At 39.1% G+C, this 17,648-nt stretch overlaps 1 protein-coding gene across 1 annotated transcript; it reads right to left on the reverse strand.

The window, feature by feature from the left end:
* Window positions 1-662: 662 nt before the first annotated feature.
* Window positions 663-14,873, reverse strand: LOC140365618 (immunoglobulin-like and fibronectin type III domain-containing protein 1). Its single transcript, XM_072452151.1, has 23 exons — window positions 14,784-14,873; window positions 9,876-9,998; window positions 9,633-9,772; window positions 9,422-9,521; window positions 9,321-9,347; window positions 9,205-9,247; window positions 8,934-9,129; window positions 8,469-8,582; window positions 8,228-8,390; window positions 7,882-8,154; window positions 7,495-7,719; window positions 7,301-7,425; window positions 6,608-6,749; window positions 6,225-6,518; window positions 5,863-6,162; window positions 4,217-4,393; window positions 4,014-4,142; window positions 3,639-3,947; window positions 3,240-3,325; window positions 2,604-2,796; window positions 1,956-2,252; window positions 1,157-1,483; window positions 663-1,093 (listed from the first exon to the last, which is right to left on the reverse strand). Exons 1-23 carry the CDS (start codon window positions 14,812-14,814, stop codon window positions 1,089-1,091), a joined length of 3,819 nt encoding a protein of 1,272 aa, XP_072308252.1. The 5' UTR covers window positions 14,815-14,873; the 3' UTR covers window positions 663-1,088.
* Between the last annotated feature and the right edge of the window lie 2,775 nt (window positions 14,874-17,648).

The raw sequence follows: 17,648 nt of genomic DNA on the forward strand, positions 1-17,648 counted from the left end.
AATTAATCCTTTATTAGGAGAGAAACATGTGTTCTCTCTTCAAGCTATGAGCAGAAGTAAAAAGCCCCTTCGCTACACTAGGTTCCTCTCAGTGACGTGGGCCTTTTTACGTTATAATTTATTGCATACACTGTTATAGATGAGTATCTGTTCACTGCGAGAAGTTGGAATACAATAGCTGTGAACCTTATTTCCTCTGCCCAGGACAAGCTGCCATGTACCCCGACCCCAATATGACCATGACCCCTGCGCGGCCCCTGCGTCTCTGGTCAATAGGCTTGTGTTGGTGGAAAGGCTCCACCTACTGGCAGCAGCGAATGATTGCATTGTTCAGTTTGTAACACTTGCTCTGAAAGGCTTTGTACTAGGATTAAAGGCGCTGTACCTGATTTTAAAACATGTGAAAAACAGAATAAGTTTTCCAATTTTATTGCCTAATGTGTTCAGAGTATCTTAATTATTTACCCGGAATTAGTTTAGCTTTTCACACCTTTAAGAGCCCAGAGCAAAGATCACATCCCGGTAAAATTGAAGCTAACAAGTATTAGCATGCTAGCGGCATATTTCCTGCTTTGTGATGAATAAATGGCTCTATAATATAATGCAGAACCGACACGTCAATGTCATTTTGATGCTTTTTTTTTTTTTTGATGAGACTTTATTACATGAAACACATTGGATACAGACCATTTAACAGATGATTACATGCATACACATCTTTGTCTTTTGTATCTTTGTGTTTTTAATTTGAAAGAAGCCAGACTAAAACAAATTCAGATACTGTATTTTCCGGACAATAAGTCGCACCTTCTTTCATAGTTTTGGTCGGGGTGCGACTTATACTTACATTTATACTTATATACTTATACTCCGGGGCGACTTATATGTGATATTATTTGTTATTTTCACACTTGCAACCTTATTTCATACTCCAGTGCAACTTATATATATATATTTTTCTTCTCTAGTATGCATTTTTGGCTGGTGCGACTTATACTCCAGTGCAACTTATAGTCCGGAAAATACGGCACATTAAATAGCATCTAGTATGTTTTGTCGTACGTCCTCTGCATTGTCCTCTCATCTTCTCACTCTGTAAAGGGACACATTTTCATTACATCTACATTGAAATAACTCTCATATCACATGACTTTACCTCTGACGTTCAGTGTCATGGAGCTCTCAACCAGCCCTAGTTTGTTCTCCAGAACCACTTTGTACTCCCCGCTGTCCTTGGCTCCCACCCGCAGGATGAGCAGCGAGCAGACGCCACACACGTTGGTGATGTGGTAGTTGGTGTTGGTGTTGAGGCTCAGGTTGTTCCTGTACCATGTGACTCTTGGGGCGGGGTCGCCTTTCACTGCACAGCTCATGCAGCACTCGTAGCCCTGTGGAGCCGTGCGCATCTTCAGTGGGACAATGATCGAGGGAGGGGACTGTAGATCAAGGGACACTGTCTCTGGGATTTTTACAGTGAACTTCTCTGTCGGTCAGGGAAAGAGAGCAAACGTGTGGGACGTTATACAGAAAATAGTAGAAAACTCTTGTCTTGTAAAATATAATGTCCAATTCAGTATTCTTTTCAGACAAACTAGCTTTTAGCTTTAGCCTTTAATGAAGTTAGTATGTTTTGCCCCAAATGATGTCCAGAAATTATCTTTCTAAATACATTATAAACAAATTTGATTAATTGCCCCACTAACTAGTGGTGGTTGATATTGACAAAAATGAATACTGCTATTTTGTTTTATCATCTTTACTGCTGATATTCAGATAATATAATTGCAATAACCAGAACTAGGACATTTGGTTTGGATTTAAGTTGAAACATGAATGTATTGTAAAATGAATTAAAAAAATAAATATAAAATGATATACTCTTACTTCAAAACAACTTATATCATTATATTTTGTTGTTAGTTTTTATACTTGACTTTTGCATTTGTTTCACCAACCTTTGTCTTTTTTGGTCTGAAATGGCGGGGACACACAGGGCACGGAATGTCCCATGTCATTTTTGGCGTAAACCCTGAAGTTGTACTCCCGTCCAGGCAGAATGTCAATCACTGTGAACCTGTTGTTGTAGAGGTTGTCAGCCACAGTCCTCCATGTGCGTTTGAAGGAGTCTCTCTTGGACACAGCGTAGTGGAGTCTGTTGTCTCTCTTCTCGTCCGGGGAGGGGGTCCATGACAGGGTCACAGTGCCGGAAGTGTTCTCTATCAGCTCCACCACACCTGGAGGCTTCGGGTCGTCTAGGAAACAGACCCTAGGATTTAAAAGGACTGCATAACGTTTGAAATCCTTTTTTTTTATAAGAGTACAGCATTGATTGCTTGTTTTACTATTGGTCAAGACTGTGTTGGGTATCCAGTTACTAATTGATACTGAATTATTACTAATATTACATTGTAAATGTACCTTATGACTGTGGTATTGAATATCATAGTGAGTATTGAGCTTTGAAATGAGTGACAATTTTTTTTTTTATGCAGTTTTAGAAAATGTACTTGTGGAATTGCTCTCTCTTTTTCAGAAATAAACTGTTTTCAATTTATCACATCGTTTATAATAGTGCTATTTGCACATTGTCACGATGTACTCACCTGTAACTCGGACTTCAACACTGAAACTTTCATGTCCCACTATGTTCCTGACGGTGATGGTGTAGATGCCAGAGTCCGTCCGCTCTGATGTTGGGACGAGCAGCTGAGAGCCTTTGTCTGAGTTGGTAACAGTGACGTGTTTGCCCAGTGGCAGGCCATCTTTGAGCCAGGTGATCTCTGGAAGAGGAGAGGCCTGGAGCCAGAGCGAAACAGCAGATGTGAGCACGGGTTGTGCGGCAGATTTTTTTGTAATTGTACTTTTTTTAGTAGATTTTTGTAAATCTCTTGATGATTAAAACCATTAGAGTTACTGTTGTTCCTATCCTAAAGCAAACACATAACAATGCTGCTTTGTCTGCTCTGATTGCTTTTAGCTCAGGGAATGAGTGGATTGTGGTTTGACACAATCCAATTCAGCGTTAAACAGCTGAAGACTGATCTAAAATGTAACAAAAATGTCATTCTAATGAAAGTTTTGAGTAATCCATGCATATGTTTTTACTTTGACTTAAATACAACTTTGGCAGCAGTTTGTACTTGTAATTGAGTACATTTTTAGCTGTACTTTTACTTGAATACACTGGACGTAAGTACTCCGAATGTATATTTTAAGTGAGCTTTCTACACTGTAAGTACCTCGAAGCAGATGTTGAGCCGGACAGTATATCCAAGTCGCACCACCATCAATGTCTTCATGTTGCGGTCACTGAACTTTGGCCTTACTGTGACAAAGAATGATAATAATAGATAAGATAGGATAAGATATTCCTTTATTGTCCACACATGGGGAAATTTCATTGTTGCAACGCAGGTAGATACAGAGGAAAAGGACAGATAACTTATTTAGAAGAACTCTTATAAACAAAACTCTTATAAAAACACTCTTAATAGAAGAACTCTTATAAACTAGATAAAGCTGCGTTGTTGATTGTTTTTCTTGTTAGTGTTCTACTCGTTAACACTTTTTAAATATGTGATGAATAGTCCTGGTGACGGCCTGCCGATGTTTTTGCTGTGAATGAAGTGTCTCTTTACCAGGGGGTGGCATGGCTATGAAGTAGTTGTCGAAGCCCTGAGGTTCTCCATCACCTCCATAATTGGTGGCAATTACTCTGATCCAGTATGGGGCCATTGCCTTCAAGCCAAGCACTGTGTAAGAAGTTAGAGTAATTGGAGTGCTATTACATCGGGTCCAGTCAAGGCTTTCAATAGGTCTGATTTCCACAAAGTACCCGAGGGCTTCATCTTGCACCTCTTTGATTTCTTTTGGTTTGGTCCAGGCCAGAGAGAAAGTCGTGTAGCTGGACGAGGTTAATTTTAGATCGGTTACTTTGCCTGGTGGTTCTACAATAGAAAGAATGAATTTGTTACGTGTGATGATGATGATTGATGTTTAATCTTTGAACTTACTCATAGGGTCTCTTGCGTACACAGTCTCACATGGAATACTCGGATCTCCAGCCCCGGAGAGGTTGATGGCTGAGACTCTAAATACATATGCAGCTCCTTCAATTACATCTTTAACTGAGAACTTTGTATCTATACAAACACAACCACTGTTTTTCAATGATCATTAGCTGAGACCTTTGCTGATCATCTGTTTTGAAACATACCTTTAATTGGTCCTCCCTGGTTAACGAGGCTCCAGTAATTGGTGCCCTTCTTGTTCTTTTCCAGATTATATCCCACTATTTTGGTTCCTCCCGTGTCACAAGGAGGACACCACGTTAGATTAATGTAGTCTTTAAAAGCACTGACCACTTTCGGTGCTGTCGGCGGACCAGGATGACCTATGGCAACAAATGATTGCAAATTGTAAAATGTCTGATCTTATATATGATCTTGAATGTGTATTTTTATTGTGGGAAAGGCTTTAATCAGGCGGATCGGTGCAGCGGCTGCAGTGATGCAGTCGCTGCATCGGACTGTTGTGGTGAAGAGGGAGCTGAGTCGAAAGGCAAAGCTCTCTATTTACCGGTCGGTCTACGTTCCTACCCTCACCTATGGTCATGAGCTTTGGTGACCGAAAGAACAAGATCGCGGATACAAGCGGTCGAAATGAGTTTCCTCCGCCGTGTGGCTGGGCGCTCCCTTAGAGATAGGGTGAGGAGCTCGGCCACACGGGGGGAGCTCGGAGTAGAGCCGCTGCTCCTCCACGTCGAGAGGAGCCAGCTGAGGTGGCTCGGGCATCTGTTTCGGATGCCTCCTGGGCGCCTCCCTCGGGAGGTATTTCAGGCATGTCCCACCGGGAAGAGGCCCCGGGGAAGACCCAGGACACGCTGGAGAGACTATGTCTCTCGGCTGGCCTGGGAACGCCTCGGGATCCCCCCGGAGGAGTTAGAGGAAGTGTCTGGGAAGAAGGAGGTCTGGGAGTCCCTGCTCAGACTGCTGCCCCCACGACCCGGCCCCGGATAAAGCGGCAGAAGATGGATGGATGGATGGAAAGGCTTTAGTTGTATTGCTGGGGTCAAACACTAGAGGCATTGTAATGTCAAAGACCGTTTTCTCCATATGGACATAAAGATCACCGAGATTTCTGACGGATCGTTTGAAGAAATTGTTTATGTCTAATTGATCAGAATAAGATCAGATTCTGATTCTGATCAATTTACTCCAGTACTAAATAAAGCATCCAATAATGCTTGTAATATATCAACAAAACCAATCAATTTAAACCTGGCTCTATTCATGTTTCAGATGAATATGTCTACAGTATGTGCAATTTAGGACATGTTTACTCTCTTGCATATACATTATATACATGATGCAAAACTTCATAATACATTTTACTCAAATTCATGCACGTAAACCACAGAGGAAGTTTCAAATTGATACTCTGAAGTTAAGATTTGTCCCTTTCTCCCACAGTGTCGCGCCTTAAACATTTGAGATTTGCATAAGAGCTCTGTGGCCTAACAGATCAAACATGAACATTTTCTTATCCATGAGATTAATATTTGGTTGTATTGATTTACTATTGCAAAATGTAGAAATGTATGTTTGTTTTCTGTGGGTAAATTGTCTTTCTTCTAAATCTGCTATATTTAGCATTCATTTGGCTTTGTTTTCCACCAGCTGTCCTTTCTGATGAACCTGTTTCACTTGGCTTGGGACTAAATCAAAGACAATATGCTTTTACTCTCAGGTACTTCAGTTTCATTTGGATCTAATGTTTTTGCTACGAATATGACTTTTGGTAGCTAAATTAAGCATTGCAATTCAAACACAGCTAATTAGAGACATTAACATAATTACTCACGTAGAACACCAGCTGGTATGTCCTCGGTCTGCAGGTAATCACTTATGCCTTCTGCGTTCTTGGCGCGGATGCGGTAGCAATACCTCCTTCCCGGATCCACGTCGGAATCCTTGTAACTTGGATTGTCGCCAGGGAACTCCCCCAGATTACTCCATTTATTGCGGCCTATTTGTTGACGCTCAATTGTGTAGCTTGTGATGGGACAGCCGCCGTTGTCCTTTGGTGGCTTCCATTTAAATTCAACAGATGTTACAGCACTTTCCATAATGTCGACGGGCCCCTGAGGTGCTGTAGGCTTATCTGGAAGAAGAAGACGTTGCCAGCTAGTGTTTTGCGTAAGTGATGTGCAAACGTGTACCAACCTAGTACTATGAGTTTCGAGGTTGCTTCAAAAGTTCCATATTCATTTTTCAGTTTGATTTTCACCTCCCCGCTGTCTTTTCGTTGGCACTTGCCAAGACGCAGTTGGCTCTCTGTGTCGGATGTTTCAATCCTCACGTTTAGGCCTGGCAGAAGCTCATCGTCCTCCTTGTACCACTGGATGGTTATAGGAGTCCCGCCAGAAAAAGGCAGTTTCCACTCTGCAGTTTCTCCTGCTTTTATTATAACTGGCTGGGAGAATTTGCCTAAAGCGTCCAAGTAAATTTTTGGCGGATCTACAAGTGAAATGGACAACATTTGCAATAAAGATTTAAATAATGACCAAAATGTTATGAATTCAGTTTGAAAGCGATTCTGTTGGAACCTTCAATCGTGAGTGTGGCTTCTGATTTTCGACCCTCGGCTTCAAAGCTGTAGACAGCTGCGTCCTCTTTGCTACAGCAGTTTAGAATCAGCCTGTGACAAGCCCCATCTTTAATGATTGTCACTCCATCTTCTTCAGTTAGCTTGGAAAAAAATCATAGAATAATTATCCTCTTTTCTCCCATCAATGATTTACAGCATGTGTTGTTAAACTGCAACGATTAAACACAATGATTGTGACAGGTCGACTACTAAAATAATCACTGACTATTTTTTTTTATATCTTTTGTGGTTATCTGGAGTATAAACAGACTGAAACAAATGCTATTTACAACCAAATCTACACTTTTTATCGTTGATATAGCTCCATTATTAAATTGAAATGAGACAGGAACAATATATATCAGTGTGATTAATGAATACTTACTTCATTTGTAAATATTCTCTAGCCTCCAGGTGGCTTAATTTACTTTTAACTGATAAAATAAAATATCCACAGTAGAAATACTTGAACTAGTTGACTCAAATAATTGTAGTTAGCCATAAAAAAATATTGTGTAATGTGTATTTAGTGTTTCATGAAGGATACTAACATTTTATTTTAATGTTGGAACCTTTTTGATAAACGCAATATTGTGAGTATCTAGAAATGAAAGAATGAATTTATTTATTTATTTATTAATGTGATCCTTACCAGTTTCCCATTTTTGTACCACTTCCCCACGGCTGTATCACTGCTGAGTTTACAGGAAAGCTCCACTCTTTCTCCCACATTCGCTGTCGTATCAGACAATCCACTGACAAATTGAACACTTCGGTCTGCAACACAACATTGTAAGATGATCTCAAGATATTGATTCAGTTGTCATAATACATTTAGTAGTTCACCTATTGTCGTATCTGGAACCAGCGGGCCGTTCCTGGACTTCTTTATTGTCCCGTCGTCTATGTTTGAATCATTCCCGTCTCCGAGAAGGTTTTTGTCTTTCCCGTCTCCGTCCTCCCCATCAGTTTTTCCTCCAGATCCAACATCACCCGTCCCTGCATCACCTTTCTCTAACCCGGCTGAATCAGAATTGTCCCCTGTTTGACCTTTTTGAGCGTTTGGATCAGCTGTAAGAAAAAAGGTTGAAATTGTTTTGTTGAAATGTTAGTTAGCAGCACAAAGAAAATTAATAGATAATACATTAAACAGTTTTTAATCTTGTTAATCTCTTTCAAAGCACAGGGCATTTGACAAATTACACACTTTAATCTGGAATTAAAATAGCTCACCTTCAACTGTGAGAGCCGCTTTACTTGATGTTATCCCAGCGATCGCATAGTAAGTCCCAGTATCTTTAATAGCACAGTTTTTCACTTTCAGCGTGTGAGTTAGCAGGTCCTCTGACACTGTGATCTCATATCCGTCCTCATTATCGAGTGAACCGTTCTCTGACGACCAAGTGATCCTCTTTAGAGGTGTGGACAAGACGCACTGGAAGACGGCATCCTCGCATTCAATGGCCTTCACGTCTTTGAGCTGGGCCGCAAACTCCACAGCCGGGACTACAAGATCAGAACACAGGTTTTTTTTAACCATTTACTCTCTCAGTTTGTGTATGCGAGCGGGAACGTTTACCTTTAAAGTCTGTTGTAAGAACATTTGCGTCTTCCACATCGAGCTGATAGAATCCTGCGTCTTCCGGCTTCAGATCTTTGATGCTGAAAGTATATTTTGTGCCATCTTTTTTCAAACAGTGCTTTGCATTTTCATCATCGCTGTACGGGACCATAACTCCATCCTTTGGAGACCACATAAATAATTAGTTTTCATAATGTGTTCATGTTCTCATTAGTTCCTTCGGAGTGTGTGATCTTACCTTATATAAGTTAATAGTACTGTTGGGATCCAACAGCTTCATATCAACACTAAATTCAGCTATCCCGTTGGGTTTCACTTCAATTTGTTTAACCTCATCCACCGCCTCCACAACCTACAAACAGCATTATATTACTGCTGATTTTCATTTAAACGAGTTGTGAAATTGGATACATTTTCTTATGATAATATAGTTATGAAGCTTTTGAACGCTGGGTTAATTGCTGCATTTGAAAGTGAATAAGATAAGGTAATAATCAGAATACTTGCAGAAAACATGCATGTCCCACATATCAGCCAAACTAACTAAATACATACATACACATTCAAGAGTACTAACTCTAACTGCATCAATGATAACCTGACCCAAACGGTGTACATATCATAATGCCACAACTCACACGCAATGTACGGCCCATTTTAATTATCTTCTTAAAGTGAGATTTGTAACTGTCTTGCACAGTACCTTGGCCTGCTCGTCCTCTCTTTCCTTTTTCAGTTGATTGAGTCTCTTGAGCATCCAGCGGAAATCAGTAACACCAAAGTCATAGCAGATTTTCTCATAATCTTTCTTTTTAGCACAAAGAAGCAGCTCCAGAAGTTTTGGATCAACCTCGCCCTCTTTGGGGGGTGGGAGCTGCTTCTTTTTGGTTTTAACCACACTGACAAAATGAAAACATGGTTATTGAGTCCACAGGGCTTCAAACTGACACATAGGAAAAAATCTGTTATCTTACGTTTTCTTCAGCATTGAACGGAAATCTTGTGGTCCTTGATCATCTGAAAGTACATAATGGTTTTAAATAGTTCACGATGCAACAAGGAATATCCTGTTATTACTTTTGTCCCATACCGTTGTCACCGTTTTTCTTGGCTTTAACTGAAAACATAAAAACATCAAGCTTTAAGAATATGTGGTAAATACATCTGATCTGCACTATGGCTAAGCTTTACCTGGGATGACATTTAGAATGGCGGTACTGATGGCTTCTCCTAATACATTGGTGACAATACATTTGTATGTATCACTTTGCTCTGGCTGTACATCCAGGATCTAATAAATACATTTACAATTAGTAAAATATGTATATTCAGTAAGTGTCTCAGCTTTTTCAAATGTGATAGTGTGTATTTTGTATTTTTTTGTTATATATTCCATTGTTACCTCTAGAATATACTCCTTAGATCTTTCATCCAGTCTGACTTTGTACTTCTCTGGATCGTTCATCTCACACTTGTTCCTTGTCCAAGTGACTGTTGGCGCTGGCATTCCACTAACCGTTGCTTTAAAAATGGCCTTTTTTCCTACCAATAAACAACAAAACGTGATATGTGAATGTGATCATTTTGACAGTCTGCTATCATGTTTCAGCTTATGCATGCTTTAGTTATTCACATCTCATCTTACCTTGCTGTAAGGTTAAAGGCATGGGTTTTCTGGTGAAGTCTGGAGTTGTCTTTCCTATGGGGACAATCTCAACAAACTGTGTAACCATCACACCAGGGACCTTGGACCTCTTCTTTATAGCCACTGCAAACAAAGTATTTCCCTTTTTCTTCTATTATTATTTACATAGTTTTTGTTGTTGTTGGGAGAACATTTTTCATCACTAGTGACATAATATGACATGTTCTGTCTCTATCCCTTTGACACTGAATCAGCAGTGGAAGGAGTCAGCTCACAATCACCTACTGTCCTGTAAACAAGTCGTGTTTGGTGACCTTGGTTACTTTTGAGATGGACAGTTACTCAATTACAATAAAGGCACTGCTGTCAAAATGTGCATAAATAGCGGTCAAAGAGTGTATTAAAGAAACACTCAATGTAGGCACTTCTAGTTACATTTGATTTTCATTTAAATTAGCCTTTTATACAAAACCGGATCAATGCAACGCTTTGAATTAGATTAATGTAGCTGTTTCAAACGGCGTTCCGTGTTTTCTCCCAAATCTGGTTCATCAGAACAGGCTGTGGATATTTTTTGTTGCAGTTGCACAAAATCCCACAGGGGGTCATCATTTCCCTTTGCATTTTTTAGTCTCACAGCCAGGCTTTATTTATAGACCAAGCTACAATTTCCTTGCAGTAGTTTCCTCTTGTCTTTACTGTTTAAACTTACACAAGAAATGTATATTCTGCTATTACTAACAACGGCAATGACAATGAGACTTCCAGGAGCCCATCTGACACGTGACTCGGACATGTTTGGATGCAAGTTCACGCGGCACCTGTTGAAATGGCAGATCACAGCTGTCCATCTGTTGCTCACTTAGCTGTGCCTTGCATAGTGACTAAGGCTTGGTACATGCTCTGACTCCGTGGTGCTAATATAGAAAGGGCAAATTACTCCTGTTTAGATGAATGCGCGGTAAGTGTAATCTACGGGTGTCGATCATATGATGCCATTTAAGTTATGTGTTGGACAATGATAAAAGTCATTTCAAGCATCGCAGCGACAAGTGTAAGCTGTGCAATTTACAGTGAAATAGATTGCAATAGGGTTGTCAATATATTGAAAATCAGAATACTAATCAATACCAAAACTAGTATCGAAACTAGATTTGCTCAGAGCGTTGCTGGTGTGACCCAGAATATGAAGCTCAAGGGAAAAATATTGAGATTAAGGTTGTGTCGGAGGTTCCTGTGCAGGCCTTGCTGGCTGATGGCAAACGGTTGAGTCTGTTGGAAGTTGGGTGGGTGAAATCTGTGCTTACAACGTGGAAGGAGCTAATCAAGACATACAAACTAAACAAGGATGTTAAAATCTTAAACTGGTTGGCTTATGAACAAGATGGAGATGCACGGCACTCTGAGGTCCTGAACTTGTATTTCTTCTGTGCTGATAAAGCCTCTTGTGTAGAGGCTGTTTCGTCTCACCTATGTACCGTTCTTTACAGCTTTCTTCACTGCATTGGATCGAATAAACTACATTGCTCTGTTTTTGAGTCGGCAACTTGTCCTTAGGGTGAACCAGTTTTTGTCTTAAAGTGTTTCCTGGTTTAAAATAAACAGGGACTTCGTGTTGTCTAAAAATTCTCTGCAGTTTTTCCGACAGGCCAGACACATAAGGGATAGAAACACCCTTCCTTCTCTGTTCAGTTTCACTTTTGTCCTGCTTCTTGGTTCTCTTCACTCTGTTGAGAGCCCAAGCGGGGTAACCACAGGCTGAGAGGGCATTTCGGACATGTTTTTCCTCTTTCTTCTTGCCCTCTGAGCTGGTGGGCACACCTTGAGCTCTGTGTTGTAAGGTTCTGATCACTCCCAGCTTGTGCTGTAGTGGGTGGTTGGAGCCAAAGAGCAGATACTGGTCCGTGTGTGTAGGTTTCCTATATACTTCTATTTGGAGTTTCCCGTCCTCTCCTCTGATCATGGAACAATCAAGAAAGGCCAAGCGATTCTCCTTAGCGTCTTCTCTTGTAAACCTGATATGTGGGTCCACAGTATTGATGTGATCAGAGAAGGTTTCCAGCTCTTGTTTCTTGATTGTTACAAAAGTATCATCGACATAGCGGAGCCACAGTTTTGGGGCTATGCCTGAGAATGAGGCCAGTGCCTTCTTCTCAAAGTGCTCCATGTACAGGTTGGCCACTATGGGAGAGACGGGCGAGCCCATGGCACAGCCATGAATCTGAAAGAGGAGTCAAGGAAGCTATTTTTGTTAAAAAAGAAAGACCTTCTTTAAACAGAAATGGAGGGCTAAGATTCAATCTTCCTGGTATCTATAATGGAATACTGAACCCCTGGAAAGGTAGAGGACCAGGACAAGGACATTTAGATGCTAATCAGGTACTCAGGGTGGTTGAGCCAGGGTCTCACAAAGACAAAGAGGATTCTAATAGCCCATTAAAATTCTAAATAGGCTAGCTCGGTAGATACAAAGGGGGAGTTTCTGTTGAAACAAACTCTTTCTACTTCAGGAAGGCTCCGCCCAATGGGCGGGTCTTACCACAGAACAGTATTAATATCGGAGTTCTTTTATTGACAATGACTCTTGGATGAGAGTCGAAACGTCTATTTTTTCTAACTGAGTCCAGATGACTACAACTGAAGCTTTTTCTACTATGACTTTTATAGGTTTTTACAAATAAGGAGTTACTATAACCAAGAAATTAAACACAATGGTGACCACTGTAGCCCTCTGACTGAGATCAATCTTAGGCTTATAAATCAGAACTTTCAAGGGGAATTATCTAAATATATAAATTGTATCAATGCATTTCTGATTTGGACAGCTCTACTAATTATATATATAAAAAAAAAAAAAAAAAGTGGGAGGGAGAGAGTGGTCTTGATTTGAAAAAGTTTGAAGAGTTTTGTTGGGAGAATGTGTTATTTCATAGCATGTCAAAAGCGACTTTGACAAAGGGACTGTCATGTTGTTCAACAGTTTTGGACTGAAATTAAGGATGCACTACAAACAGTTTTGGAACTATGTACTATGGCCTGAGGACTCCTGCCATGGACACAAGAAACTGTTACCTCTGGGACTTACTCGTGGCAGCGACAAAAAAGGCCATCACAAAAAAATGGATGACAAAAATTGCACCGACATTCAAGGACTGGGCAGAGATTACTTTGGACATAAAAAAAAAAATGGAAAACCTCACATTCGGCATTGAACTGAAAATGAACAGGGGAAACTGGACATTTGAAGGACACTGGACTAAGTGGGACATGCACCTTGATTTGCCTTTCTCTTCTTCTCTCGCCTGTTAGATGTCTGCTTATTTTGATTTTTGTCTTCTCCTCTGTCTCTGGTCCTGTTCTTGTTTCATTTTTGTCCTTTTTGTGTTTGAAAACAAATTTAACATATTATGTTAAACTTAAAAAAGTATAATATAAAAAAACAAAACTAGATTTACTCATTTGAACAAGTATCGATCTAAAAGAATCCCACAGATGGTACAACATTTGACCTTCCCTGAACAGTTTTAGAAGGATCTTGAGCTTTATCAGAACTAGTTTTAGAGAATGTATATTGGAAGAATAAAAAAGATTAGTATACAAATAAGGAAGTGCTAATATTTTGTGTTGGAAATGGCCTGTTTTTGGTTGTCGAGCATCAAAATCGAGTTTGAAATTTTAATATCAGTATCGTGACAGCATTAGGTTGCATTTAAAAGAATCCATGGACAGGAAACAATAGGGTAAATCTGTAGATAGGTTTTGGCTCTTCCATGTAATATAACATTGTACATATTGTACAAGCGGCTGCTTACATGCCTGTGCCAGGGAATGGGATTGTATTAAAAAGCCGCCACATAAACGAGCACATTTGTGGTGTGTGCTCGAGTATGGTTATTACTCTTAATTTATGATATAAATAATGTATTAGATCTGTGTCACAAGGACATATTCATTCGTGTACATACGCTGCAGTCTTTCAGCTGTGAATATGAAATGGTTTTGGGTCGGCGCATATGAGCTTTTGCTTCAGCGTTTGGGCTCTGTACAACAATGTTTCATGTATAAGAATGAAAAAAAAGCCCAAATAAACTAAACTAAAATGTAATCTAGGTTTTGGCATAATACACTTTAAAAATGAACTGAAGACTTAAAATAAATGTCGGCTGATTGTGTCATATTTTTCTATTGAGTTATTCTATGTTATTTTAATCTAAATTTAGATTTACTAGATTCACTTTGGATAAAAATTAAAATAATAAAAAGGAAAATAATGAAAGTCAGCATTCATTTATTTGTAGTGTACCCTGGTGTGGGTCTGCGCCAGGTTATGTTTAAACATTATAAAAGTTACTTTCATGTATAGTGAGTCAGTGAGTTTTATATAAGTTAGTTCCCTTTAGTGTTTGTTTGCTTACAGCTTTAGGGCCTTGACATTAGCAGATATTTCTCCATGAGGGCATAATATTCATATGATAAGCTGCCATAGACATTGTTTTGAGCCTGACCTTTCATTTTTATTCTCCCACTGTGACTCCCTGGGGACGGCTGGGCTCTTTTCTAAATGCAGAGAGGATTCTTGTAACCTTGTTCCTGAAGGATGATTCACACCTAATCCATGTGTGGGGAGACAGTCAGGTGCTGGCTCGTGCATACCAATCACTCCTAAAATACTGCTGCTTTTGGACCAGGCAGGCAGGACAGCTTCAAGACAAATGTACACCTCTGTGCAAAACTGATAGCACTTTCATCAGACCCAAAGTGTTTGAAATACAACTATGGGACGGATGGATGGGCCTTTAGAGAAGAGAAACACATTCAAGTTCAAGTTTGTCTGGTTCTAATGGAAAGTCAATACTAATCTAGTGTCTGGTTGAGGGCAAACAAATACAAAAAAGAAAAGAAGTTTACCTGGAGCTGGAGGATCCTGATTTGAACTCATGTTTTCAACAGTTGATCGTCAACACAGTGTGCAAACTATTCTTCTTATGCTGTGCTATGTGAAAAGTAAGACAGAAATTAGTCAAACAAATACACAAATGTGTACATAATGGAATGTGAACAAAAAAATTATGAATTAGAAGTTAGGAATTCCAATGAAAAGTTATATATAAATGTGTGTGTATATATAATGATTACTATTATACATTTACTATAATAAAATAAATAATACTGTAATATCCCTTAAAAAATATTGAGAAAATAGGAACCAGTTTTATACATTTCCAGTCAAAATAGTAAAAATACAACTAATACATCGATATTTTAGTCATACAGCAATCATTTCTGGCATTTTTATACCATATTGATATACTCTACATTAAAATGTCCGAAAAACATATACAATACATCTCATTTGGATATATCGTCCACCTCTAGCTGTAATGCAGAACTGTTGCCCTATGACATCAGCCTGTCCCGTCAGGGGGGGAGTGTGGGGGGTGTCAAGCGTCTGTGGGTTCGTGAAGACAGTTTGCCTGCTGGGACACTGTAAATGAGGAATGTGAAATCGCACCTACCGGCTGACTCTACCCAACTGCTGCAGGAGTCAGATAGCAGGGCCGGCCGTATAACTCAAGTGGGCTTCAAACTTAGACAGAGTCAGAATATCTCAGCATCAAATTGTCTCACGGATGCTTATCCTTGAAACGACAATGCTCAGTTCTTTCGGCATCGATTTCAATACCGTAAATTGTGTATTTAAGTTCTGGCGTGATAACTGATAAATATGACAATAACAATAATAACATAACCAAGATAATCCCAGTGAACCATTTTTGAAGTAACCATATTGTAAAAAATGCATGCGTAGATATTATAAATGAATAAATAGCACAATGCACTTCTTAGTTGCTAATGAATCACATGGTATGGACATTAATTCACCTTTCACCTTTCACACCTCAACTTTTATTGTATTACAGAAATAAAGTAAAAAAAAAAAAAAGAATAAACTAGTCAAAAAAATTATTCAAGATTTATTTAAATTTGAGCTCCCCAAAAAAATCTTAATTTATTGAAATGTAAGTATAAATACACGTAAAAAATATCGTGACATGCCTAATGACTACTACTAAACGTGTTAAATTATTGTATTGATTATTCATATTCAGTGATGGAACATTAAGACTGGCCTTTCTGTCTTATTAATGATCAAAAGTCCTCAAAATACCAGATGAAAACACACAACTGAAACCTAGGAATTGATTGGTGCTTTAAGCAGAAAGCTAATATGATTTAGACTTGAACTAAATAGGATAACGGTATTGGACAACTTTTCATAATGTGGCAATTCATTTTTAGTTGAGGTGAAAAAATGCAATTTCCTGAAGTGCTGCTGATTGGCATTTGGAAAGCACTGGGAAGGTCACATTGTCTGTCAAAAACTAAAAATGCAAAATTAAAATTCTGCAAAATTAAAAGGGAGAAAAGATTCCCCTTTTGTTTTTCTTTTTTCTGCAGAACATCAACAGTTCCAACACACACACACACACACACACACACACATTTCTAAACTTTAATTCTTTAACAAAATCATCGATCAGTAAAAACTCACCAACCTTTTCCCGCTGTTTGAATTCAGCAATCTCCTCTGAGCTCGTCGCACTTTCTATCTGATAGTTGAAAAGGAGAATCCCCTTTTTGTTCGGTGATAAAATTCCGGAGTGGAGCAGAACCCTTACATGGGAGAGTTGTAGTCGGTAAAAAAACATTATATGTCAGTGGTAAAGGTTGGAGGTTCCTCTTACTTATCCCCATGAAAGCGATCACTTTGCACTCAGAACTGTAAATACATTATGACCCATCATTCAATCTCCTATTGGGACATATCTGACCAGTTGTCCTTCTTGTGTTGGCAATATGAAGTCACCGGCATAAGCTACATATTATATTTATTAAAGTCTTAAAGAAAGTATTTTGGCCTCAGTCTAGCTTATACCAACACCATTTAATACAAATAAAACTTTTATTACAATGACATTAAGATGATTAGATTACCGTAACTCAAGTTTGAACAAAAACAAAAAATGATTGGCAGCTACATGACGATGACACTGCTGCAGACTTTATAGAGCAATAACTATTCACATGAGAGTATCTATTCAGTAAAACAATCTCAACCTCAGGATGCACTGGCCGTTCCAATTAGTGGACAAAGTTTCTCACAACATGCCTACAGCGCATTATAAAAAGATGTTGGCTTGTGTTGGAGTGTGGCGCTCAGAACCCGCAGCGTCTTTTTGGGCTGATATTGTCAGAGGTTAAACTAGCACAAACGATCTGGACAGTTTGAATAGTCACCTCGACCTCATAAAGGAGGACCGACAAATAACTACAAGAGATCTCTGACCTGGAGGTAAGACTTTTACATTTTACAACATGCCGGCACATCTGTAGCTGCTAAAAGAACAGTCTCAATGTAGCATTTTGTGTGGATGATGGAAGGAAAAAAGCTCCTGCAGGTATTTTCTTGTCTTATTTTGTAAATGCAGCTGAAATAACCTTATTTTGATATCCACCTTGGTGAACAAAATGTTGCACTAAATGTTGTAAAACAGTGTTTGTTTTTGTATGATTTCTGCAATAGTACAATAGAAATGTGTGCTTTATGTGTATTATGTGATTATAAAGTAATGCTTAAAAATGGTTGAGAAACATTGTCGATAAGAAGATATTTTTACTCTTGTTTGTAGGAGAAGAAAAGTTAATTGTTCATCTCAAAAGCTTTTTATAATGCTCCTTGTAAAGAGTATTTACTTAAACGTCTACAGCTAA

This window comes from Eucyclogobius newberryi, unplaced genomic scaffold, assembly GCF_026437365.1.
Source record: "Eucyclogobius newberryi isolate DKJ021-1_F unplaced genomic scaffold, fEucNew1.0.hap1 SCAF_19, whole genome shotgun sequence".
In the NCBI taxonomy this organism is placed as follows: Eukaryota; Metazoa; Chordata; class Actinopteri; order Gobiiformes; family Gobiidae; genus Eucyclogobius; species Eucyclogobius newberryi.